The sequence below is a fragment of the Leucopleurus acutus genome, assembly GCF_964270905.1.
Source record: "Leucopleurus acutus genome assembly, chromosome: 14".
NCBI classification, from domain to species: domain Eukaryota; kingdom Metazoa; phylum Chordata; class Mammalia; order Artiodactyla; family Delphinidae; genus Leucopleurus; species Leucopleurus acutus.
In genome coordinates, this window is record NC_139156.1 from 31,397,248 (window position 1) to 31,408,398 (window position 11,151).

Below are 11,151 nucleotides of genomic sequence, written 5' to 3' on the forward strand. Positions count from 1 at the left end.
GCTGCTGTGGTCAGGGAAGACGTCACCTGTAAAATGGGGTCTGATAGCTCCTCCCATAAAGGGCGGAAGTGAAGGCAAAGTGAGCTAAGATGTGAGAAACAGGACAGGGCTGGCACATATTCAGGGATCAGAAAATGTCAGCCTTGAACCCCCCCAACTGCCCAAACTGTGGAAACCACCAACCTCCTTGTACTATGTACTTTAGAAGAGCGTGACCTCCCACCCTATTTTTGCTGCTCCCACCCAGGAATACTGTCCCCACCTGTCAGAACACAGCCTTCCTTCATACTCAGCCCTCCTGGGCCTGCCAAGCCCTCATTGCTCCCTCCTGTTAACAATGGTGGCTGTCACCTTTGAACGTCCAGGGCACTTTTATCTGAAGCAGTTGGTTCATCTAAGCCTGTTTCTCTTGTAGACTTCCCCTCCTAAGAAAGGACAACTCTAGTTGCTCTGGTCAAAAACCTTAGGGTCACCCATGACTCCTCACTTGCTTTCCTTTTTTTTTTTTTTAATAAATGTATTTATTTATTTTTGGCTGCATTGGGTCTTCGTTGCTGCGTGTGGGCTTTCTCTAGTTGCGGCGAGCGGGGGCTACTCTTCGTTGCGGTGCGCGGGCTTCTCATTGTGGTGGCTTCTTTGGTTGCGGAGCACGGGCTCTAGGAGCGCAGGCTTCAATAGTGGCACGCGGGCTCAGTAGTTGTGGCTCACGGGCTTATTTGCTCTGCGGCATGTGGAATCTTCCCGGACCAGGGCTTGAACCCGTGTCCCCTGCATCGGCAGGCAGATTCTTAACCACTGCGCCACCGGGGAAGTCCCTTCACTTGCTTTCTTCACACCTTCCAGCCATTCCTTCAAAATACATTCGGAATCCAGTCACTCTCGCTAATTCTGCTGATGCCATCTGTTCCAAGCCACCATCACCTCCTGCCTGGGCTTGCAAGACTCAACTGACCTCCTCTCTCTGCTCTTGCCCCCTTCTATCTATTTCCAGCCCTGGAGTCAGAGTGACCTTGTTAAAAGACAGGCAAATCACACTATTCTGTTCAAAACCCCCCAAAGGCTTCCCATACCATGCCTGTTAAAGCCCAAGTCATGCTAAGTGTCCACTGGGTCCCACAAACCTGGTCCCTTCACCACCTTCTGTATGACTTCATCCCTTATTCTTCACCCCTTTTCTCACTGCAGTCCAGGCACAGTGGTGCCCCTCTATTCCTCAAATATGCCAGGCCCTTGCATTCACTGTTTCCTACACCTGCAACATTGTTTCCTCAGATATCCACAGGCCTCCTCCCTCTCCACCTACAGATCTTACCCAAGTGTCACCTCAGTGAGGCTCTCCCTGACCAGCCTATTTAAACATACTACTTATCCGAAGATATCCCCCACCCACTTCCCTGCCTACTTTTCTTCATAGCACTTACGACTTTGTAATATTGTATATATATTTACTTATGTCTTTATTGCCTATCTCACGCCCTTAAAATTTAAGCTCCAAGAGGGAGGGGCATTTTGCTGTTTTGTTGACTGCTGTATACTCCCAAAACCTTGATCCATGGCAGGTACACAATAAAGAATGAATGAGTGAGTGGATGAATGAATGAATGAATACAGCTAAGTATTTTCTCCATTTCATGTGTCTCCATGTCTCCACATTTAGATGGTAAACTCCCTGAGGGAGTTTATGCCTTAGGGCAGAAATTCTCAATCATTTTGACCTCAGGACCATTCTAACACTGTTAAGATCATTGCAGACCCAAAGAACTATGGTTTATGTGTTTCTTTCTAACGATATTTAATGTATTAGTTAGAAGACATTTAAAACATTTATGAATCCATTTTTAAAATATTAAACTCATTACATGTTAACAACATATTTTTATGAAAAAAATATATTTTCCAAACAAAAGAAATTTAGGGGAAAGAGTGGCATTGTTTTACATTTTTAAAATCTCTTTAATGCCTGGAATAACAGAGGCAGCTGAATTCTCATATCTGTGTCTACATTCAATCTGTTACAATATGTTTTACTGGTCGAAGTATATGAGGAAAATTGGGCTTCACAGAGATATGTATTTGGAAAAAACCTCGCAAACGCCCTGAAAGAATCTTGGGGATTCCCAGGGTCCTCAGACCTCACTTCGAGAAGCACAACTCTTAAGGATTTTTTGGTGTGTGTGATTTTTTTTATGTGTGTGATTTTTCAGTGTGTGTGTTCCTTGTAGCTCCCAGCACAGTGTTGAGGTATAGGCAGAGTAACTGCTCAAGATATAATGGGATCCACTGATTTTTCAAATCCCTTTCAGGATTTCCAGAAGGGGGAAGCCCAACTGTGGATGGCCCATTACCCAGCTTTTCATCTAATTCCAATTTGTCAGAACAGGTATGAAATGAACTCGTTATCAGTAAACTGCAGGAAAGGGCATGACTTCTTATAAGAGAGACTTTGGAGTGAAGCTTGGAAACAGATTCTATTTTAAGTGAGCCTGTGAGTTGTCATTTGCTGATGGGTACAGAATACATTTTTTTCCCAACTGTTAAGACTTTGCTCCATTTATACTAATTTGTATTCTGGATGCCATAAATAACAATTGGTGTTTCTTCAAAACTAGCAAAGAAGTGTGTTGTTTTTATTGTTCTTCCTCTCACATAGATTCTATTTAAACTATGTAATTTTTTCAGAATAGATCTGTGGAGGCATATGATATTAAAACACATAAAATAGCATAGTTTAAGAAAAGACAGAGAAAGGACTCGGTGTGCCCTTGGGCAAGTCTCTAAGCTTTCTCAAATGTAAAATAGGGATGATAGCATGTATTCATCTTGCCTTCAAAGTTGTTACAAGAATCAAATAAGAAATTTGTAAAAACACTTCGGAAATTATAAAACGCTCCACAAAGCAACAGTAAGATCATAATAGAAAGGGAGATTATAACTTATTTAGGAGAAAGGAATAAATGGTTCAGGAATCTAGCAGGATTAGGTCTCAAGTTCAAATACTAAGTCTACCCCCTACAGCCAAATTGGGGAAAAGTCAATTATAATCCTTGTGGTTGATCAAAAGAAGCATAAAACTCATTTTCAGATTACTGGCCCAAATGTACTTAGGCCTTTCTGGTAATGCAAAATGGGACTTTGTTTCTAGTGCACAGAAGGTTCAGTGTCATTGAAGGGCCATCTCATGCTTAATAATGCCCTCTCACTCACAGGAAGCTGACGTTCACTGTAAACCATGGTACGCTGGTGCCTGCGATCGAAAGTCGGCCGAAGAGGCATTATACAGATCAAACAAGGTCTGACCATTTTAAAATCTCATGTTGTGCCCTCAGCCTATATCGGCACAGTTGTCATACCGATAATATGCTAATTAAGTAATTGCAACAATTATGGATGCAGGGATCTTTTCTCTTTACTTACTCAAGAGGAACTGCCGTCCCCTCCTCTCTTTGAAGTACCTCCCTCTTCCTTTGTTCCTCTATCTTATTGCTGCTTATCCTTTCATCTATACATGGATCCATAGGCTTCACTGCTCTCCAAATAGTGGAAGAGAAGAAAGCTCTGGAGGGGATCTCTGTAAGCCTTGGTGCTACATGAGATCCATCCAGGAGTGAAATGTAACAGACTATTTTGGATCAATGCTTGGGATAAAAGATTGGGATCAAGGTGGCAAAAAGTACTGGGAAGTAAATTTTTGGAGAGTCGAAGCCCAGTCATATAGGAACACTAGAACAGTCTGGACAATCCAAGATTAAAGTGCCACTTTTCTTTTTCTTTCTCTTTTCTCCGCCCACTTGCACCTTGCCTTGTCAGAATATACTGGTTTTTTGTGGGTTTTTTTGGCTGCACTGGGTCTTCGTTTGCTGTGTGTGGGCTTTCTCTAGTTGTGGCTAGCAGGGGCTACTCTTCGTTGTGGTGCACGGGCTTCTCATTGCAGTGGCTTCTCTTGTTGCAGAGCACGGGCCCTAGAGTGCAAGGGCTTCCGTAATTGTGGCACGTGGGTTCAGTAGTTGTGGCTCATGGGCTCTAGAGCACAGGTTCAGTAGTTGTGGCACATGGGCTTAGTTGCTCCGTGGCATGTGGGATCTTCCTGGACCAGGGCTCGAACCCATGTCCCCTGCATTGGCAGGCAGATTCTTAACCACCGTGCCACCAGGTAAGTGCTTTTTCCCAGGTTTGATCAACTTTTATTGCATTCCTTCTTCCTGTTTTTGTCTATTTTTTGTTCATAATTTTTGAATTTATGATTGTAGAATATTTTACAAGATATTTAATTAAATTTGGAATGTTGTGTTACAATATTTTTTCTGCTTCAACATAAATTTTTGGAGAGAATTTTTATCAGCTGAAATGTTTTGATTCCCAATATCTGCTTTCTTCTTATAGCACTTTTGAATGGAATTTGTTTGATATATTTTTTTATTCATAGGCAACTTGTGAACATGGTTCCTAGTTCAAGAGTTCCCTTTAGGTTTGATCTTAATGTGTCCCTTCACACATTTCCAAAGCCTATAAACATAAGATCTTATTTAGTGCCTCAAAATGCCAGCATTTACTTCTTTCAGAATTTTCTGTAAGTATATATTTTACTGAAGTATTTTCTTGCAAAATAATAAAACAAGCTCTAATTGGTAATAAAAATCATATACCTAAATAATTACCTTTTGAATATAGGTATTTTTCATAAACTGATTTTAACCTATGGAAATACAAGTAACACTAATCATAATTATTCTTTCTTTTAATAAACAGGATGGATCATTTCTTATTCGGAAAAGCTCTGGCCATGATTCCAAACAGCCATATACACTAGTTGTATTTTTTAATAAGCGAGTATATAATATCCCTGTGCGATTTATTGAAGCAACAAAACAGTATGCTTTGGGCAGAAAGAAAACTGGTGAAGAGGTCAGTAATTTCTCTTCTAATCCAACTCTATAACTATGTTTTGAGCACAATGCCATCATACTGTATTAGGTGCCAGAGATGTGGAGAAAGGATACAAGAGTACCTGGCCTAAGGCTTGCACGTTGTCATAGAGTACGAGATAAAATACTATGTTTGGGCAGTATATCCTATGAGAGAACAGAGAGGAGGAACGACTGGTATGATGTAAAAGCTATATCTTTAATCCTGTTGCTTAATGAGGTCAGTCTGACTCGGCATTTTGTTTGCTTTGTTTTTTAGATGCCACATATAAGTGAAATCATATGGTATTTGTCTTTCTCTGTCTGACTTACTTCACTTAGTGTAATACCCTCTTGGTCCACCCATGTTGTCACAAATGGCACAATTTCACTCTTTTCATGGCTGAGTAATATTCCATTGTATATATATATATCACATCATCTTTACCTATTCATCTTTTGATGGACACTTAGTTTGCTTCCATATCTTGGCTACTGTAAATAATGCTTGTATGAACATCAGAGTGTACGTAACCTTTTGAATTAGTGTTTTCATTTTCTTTGGCTATATACCCAGGATAGGAATTGGTGGATCATGTGGCAGTTCTATTTTTAATTTTTTGAGTAATCTCCATGCTGTTTTCCATAGTTGTTGTACCAATGTACATTCCCACCAACAGTGCACACGGGTTCCCTTTTCTTCACATCCTCACAAGCATATTGTCTCTTGTCTTTTTGATAATAGCCATTCTCACAGGTGTGATGTGATATCTCATTGTGGTTCTGATTTTCATTTTCCTGATGATTAGTGATGTTGAGCATCATTTCATGTGCCTGTTGGCCATCTGCGTGTCTTCTTCAGAAAAATGTCTACTCAGGTCCTCTGCACATTTTTTAATTAGATTGCTTATTTGTTTGTTTGATACTGAGTTACAAGAGTTCTTTATATATTTTGGATATTATCCCCTTATCAGACATATTATTTGCAAATATCTTCTCTCATTCAGTAGGTTGCCTTTTTCTTTTGTTGATGGTTTCCTTTGTTATGCAAAATCTTTTTAGTTTGGTGTAGTCCCATTTGTTTATTTGTGCTTTTGTCACCCTTGCTTGAGGAGACATGTCCAAAAAATATTGCTAAGACCAATGTCAAAGAGCATACTGCTTATGTTTTCTTCTGGGATTTCTATGGTTTCAGGTCTTACATTTAAATCTTTAATTCATTTTGAGTCTATTTTTTTTTTGCATATGGTATAATAAAATGGTCTAAAATTTTCTGTTCATCAAAGGTCACAATCAACAGAGTAAAAAGGCAACCTATGAAATGGGAGAAAATATTTGCAAATTATGTGTCTGATAAGAGGTTAATATCCAGAATATGTAAAGAACTCTTATAACTTTGTAGTATAGTTTAATGTAGTCCTATTTGTCTATGTTTTGTTTTGTTGCCTGTGCTTTTGGTGTAACATCCAAGAAATCATTGCCAAATGCAGTCTCGTGAAGCTTTCTCCCTATGTTTTCTTCGAGGAGTTTTATAGTTTGGAGTTTTATTTTGCTTTTAATAAAGTCTCAGATAGTTAGAAAATGCAAAACTCTGAAAACACAAAACACCGATCAAGACCAAATGGGTTTTAAAATATAGATTGCATTATCATTTCACACCAGTTAAACTTTAACAGAACTGTCTGCTTCTCCCTACTCACAAAAACATTCATTCTCACTGAAACCTTGATATGACAAAAATTTTAAACTATATGCTCCTCAACAGTAATCAGTAGTAGGATATGGTGGTGATCCTAGTAGGACAGAGTGACTTTGGATGGATGGTTACATTCTAAAGCCTCCCCAGGGACTTCCCTGGTGGCGCAGTGGTTAAGAATCTGCCTGCCAATGCAGGGGACATGGGTTTGAGCCCTGGTCTGGGAAGATCCCACATGCCGCGGAGCAGCTAAGCCTGTGCACAACTACTGAGCCTGTGCTCTAGAGCCCACGAGCACAACTAATGAAGCCCGTGCACCTAGAGCCCGTGCTCCACAACAAGAGAAGCCACTGCAATGAGAAGCCAGTGCACCACAATGAAGAGTAGCTCCCGCTCGCTGCAACTAGAGAAAGCCCACGCGCAGCAACGAAAGACCCAATGCAGCCAAATAAATAAATAAATAATAAAAATTTTTTTTAAAAAAAAGCCTCCCCAGGGGTCCGGTACTTCTATAAGAGGCTTAAGGGTAGGTGAGGGCACTGTCCTTTTTAGTGGTACTGAAATTCACTCAGATAAAGTTTGAGCTCTCAGAGGGGCTCTGGACTTCCTTGTCCTGCTAGGAAACTCTGATAAACAGTGATTCTTCTTGGCTTAAAGAATCTTCATCCCTACCTCAGAATGAATAGATCAGAGCTTCACCCCATTCCCCAATTATCCAGCCTATGGATACCAAAATAAATACATATTATTATAATAGCATCTGGAAGTACTGAGAGAGTCCTTTAAAACACTTACTTAAATTATCTATAATAAAAAGATAATTTCTCCCATATACTGAACATCTGAATTGAAAAATGAAAACTTTGGTTACATGATGTCAACCATGTGGAGATCTTGAAAAGTCTGTTTGTCTGTATTTGTGTTTGGGTATTCATGGGTAGAAAAAGTAACTAGTTGATTAACTGTTTAACTTTTTTTGCAAATGTTTTGACATTATGTGGATACATATTGAGTATTTTATCACTCTGAGATCTGTTTGCTTTATTTTATTGACCATGGGATTTTGAGTTATCAAACAATTGTTTTTCTGTCCATGTATGAATATCTCAAATACACTGAATTAGTGTAGACCAAAAAAAAAGTGTTAAGGGGAAACTGCAACTAAGTTATGCTCAATCCTTCATTCAGTCAAATCACAAATATGCCTCAAGTCCAGTCCTTACTTCAAACATTTCAACTCAGCTCAACCCCCTACTTCAAACATTTTAATCCCCAAACTCCGCAACACAGCAATCCTCAGAAATATTCAGAAGAGTATAAGGACAGAATGAGATGCTTATTTGTATAAGCAAAGCAACTCTCTCCTATATTTACTGGGTTCAGAACACACTTTTTCACTTGGAATTCACTTCAAAGAGGTTGTACTATTTCATTTCCTGGTGTGTTAGTCCACAAATTTAACTTCCAACTGCATTCAGATTAACAATATGCTGTGCCAAACAAACAGAATGAATGTCTTTATGAATATCATAAAAACAATTCATTGGCAAGTACAGGAGGGCTGAATGATTGAAGAGAAAGTAAGAAATAAGGACTAAAGGTACTTGAAAGTCTCTGTCTCTCCTCCCTGACCTAATATTCAGAAGCCAATTACCTAAAAGACAACTGGTGTTTTGTTTGAAAAATGACTAGTATTCTGAATACTTTACTTATTTTAATATATAATATTTGGAAGCTATTCAAATAATTAATAAAGGCTTTTAAACATTTTTTATTCCAGATGTTTATCTTTATATGAAAAACTAAGAGAAAATGAAGTCATTTGGTGGTAACTGCTAAATTATATGGCAGTGTTGCAAAACAATTACCCCTTTAAAAAAATGACTCTAAATGCATTTATCTGATGATCATGAGCTTGTAGCACTTTTGTATAATCAATGCATTTCATTTCTTGGTCTGTGTTATACTTATTTTATCTTTCACTTAAAACATTGATCATTTTTCAGAAAAAAATTGTGATAGCCTTAAACTAAAACCAATAGACAATAGGAATTAATATACGGAAAAATATGTATGTATAGTAAGAGCCTAGCATGAAATTATTAACTAGGCACTAATTTAGCTCTAAACTTACTGAGAGCTAAAGCAAAAATGGGTATATGAAGGTTTATAAAGGTTTCCTTATTTATTCAAAAAAAAGAACACAAAAACAAACATGAATTAACCTGGGAAATAACTCTCTTCACATTAAATTCTAACGTTAATTTACTACATCAGTCCTTGTATCTAATACATGCAACATAACAGATAATCTATGTTTTATAAAAATGTAGAGAAATTCAATGTATGACAGTTTTACACTTGGCACTAAATAAAAAACAAAATATTAAAATATTACATCATAACTCAATAAAGTAATTTTCTCTAAGAAGTTATACTAAATGAGGATGTCAGTTGCATTTTCAGTCTCATTGAATGGCCAGGGTCTGCCACCTCAAAGGTTACAGCCATTGTTAAATTAGACTTTTTTGGATAGAATGTCATCTGGGACCTAGTAACTCTGACTAACTTGAAAGAGTTGGAGAAGATGGGAGGAGTGGAGTTCACTATTAATATAAATGCCAATTTGTAATTCATCTATGTTTTCTTGTTCTAGTACTTTGGAAGTGTTGCTGAAATCATCAAGAATCATCAACACAGTCCCCTGGTTCTTATTGACAGTCAGAATAACACAAAAGATTCCACAAGACTGAAATATGCAGTTAAAGTTTCATAAATTAAAAAAAAATTTTTAAAGGAAGTCAACATCATTGCTTCAGACATTTTACCTACTTCTACTTTTGAGGAAAAAGTCCAAAAACTTCATATTTTGGATTATGAATCGTCCAGTAATAAAATAGAAGATGAGGAAGCTGTTGAGGTGGTCGTCGATTTCCTTATAAGAAGCTCACATGGACATGTTCTGTTGCCTGACTTGATGAACTGTTAATATCTGGTGAGGCTGAGAATATGCTACTAATATTCTCCAAATAAATGTCTTTATTTAAAAAAACAGGTGTAAAGTATTTTCAGTCATGTAAGAAAATAACGCGCTACTTCCAGAAAAAGAAAATGATGCTCTTGGATAAAACAAAGCTGCTGAAAATTTAGACCACCACAATGGTCCTAGTGCCCCAGTGTAACTAGGATGCCTACTGTCAGTGCTTGACAATTGCCTTGGTTAAAATTTTAATGTGTAGAAAATAAAATATAGATAATATATGATATTTATAAATACAAATAAGGGGGATGTAATGGTTCCTTTTTGTGAGCTCCCAACCATGGGAGATGTATACAGATACGAACTTTCTTATCCATGATTATGTTGTTAGCTTAGCTTATTAAATATAATTGTACCCTCTTTGATCTGCATGTCTATTAAATGGACCCTAAACTTGATATGAGGTTCAGAGTGGGATGAGAGCAAAACTAGATTAAAAGCCTAGGGAAACAGCCCACAGAACAGGGGCAGAAAAGCAGACATTGATGAACACTCAGGAATAAAAGAGATACCATTGTGAGCAGCCATATCCAAGGTCTTAGGTTGTCCCAGCAATGTATTATACTCTGTCATATCAAAGCTTTTTATCCTACTGTGCACTTTAGACAGCACTGAAATGATAAAGCAGCTAATTAAGATAAATCTAATAATTAAATGAGGAATGCACTTGATCACTGAGTAAGACAGCAATCTGAAAGGATTTTGAAATTCTAGAAGGTTATGAACTCACAAACTCACTTATAAAAATAACTGTATTCTTAAATGTCATAATACCCCCCTTTCACTTTTATATTTATTTGTTTACTCACCATTTCCAGCGCTCTTAATTCCTTTGTATAGATCTAATATCCACCTGGTATCATTTTCCTTCCACATGAAGAATTTCTCTTAACATTTAAGATAGAGCAACTTTACTGGTGATGACATATCTTAGACTTCTCTTTTGTGAAATTTTCTTTGTTTTATCTTCATTTTTGAAGGGTAATTTTGCTAGAGAAAGAATTCTAGGATGACTTCAGTACCTTAAAGATATCATTCCACTCTTCTGGCCTGCAGCGTTTCTGACAACAAGTCTGCAGTAATTCTTATCTTTGATTCTCAGTACATAATGTGTGCTTTTTTTCTCCGGCTGCAATAAAACTTTTCTCTTTATCACCTGTGATGATGAACATGTGATTATAATGTGTCTTGGTATGGTTTTCTTTTTCCTGCTTGAGCTTCATGTTGCTTCTTGGATCTTTGTATTTATATCTTTCATCAAATTTAGGGGAAAAGTTTCAATTATTATTTTTTCTTCAAATATTTTTTCTGTTATCCTTCTTCTCCTCCCCTTCAGGGACTCCAGTTACATGAATGTCACACTACTTGATATTGCCCCATCGTATGGCAGCCATGGAGGTGCACTGTTTGGATCTCCCATCAGGAAAAAATTTGGCATTCAGCTGTAGGAGTGCAATTAGCTGACAGCCTTTAGCTGTTAATGCCTTCAGAATCTGCCTTGGGTTTTGAGCCAA

At 37.8% G+C, this 11,151-nt stretch overlaps 1 protein-coding gene across 1 annotated transcript in view; it reads left to right on the top strand.

The window, feature by feature from the left end:
- The window catches only part of BLNK (B cell linker), a 75,399-nt gene extending 65,829 nt beyond the window's left edge, over positions 1–9,570 (top strand). The window contains exons 14-17 of the mRNA XM_082854138.1: positions 2,304–2,380; positions 3,207–3,290; positions 4,747–4,902; positions 9,254–9,570. Coding sequence (XP_082710264.1) covers positions 2,304–2,380; positions 3,207–3,290; positions 4,747–4,902; positions 9,254–9,373 — 437 coding nt within the window. The 3' untranslated portion in view covers positions 9,374–9,570. The remainder of the gene's footprint in view (positions 1–2,303; positions 2,381–3,206; positions 3,291–4,746; positions 4,903–9,253) is intronic.
- Positions 9,571–11,151: the final 1,581 nt, after the last annotated feature.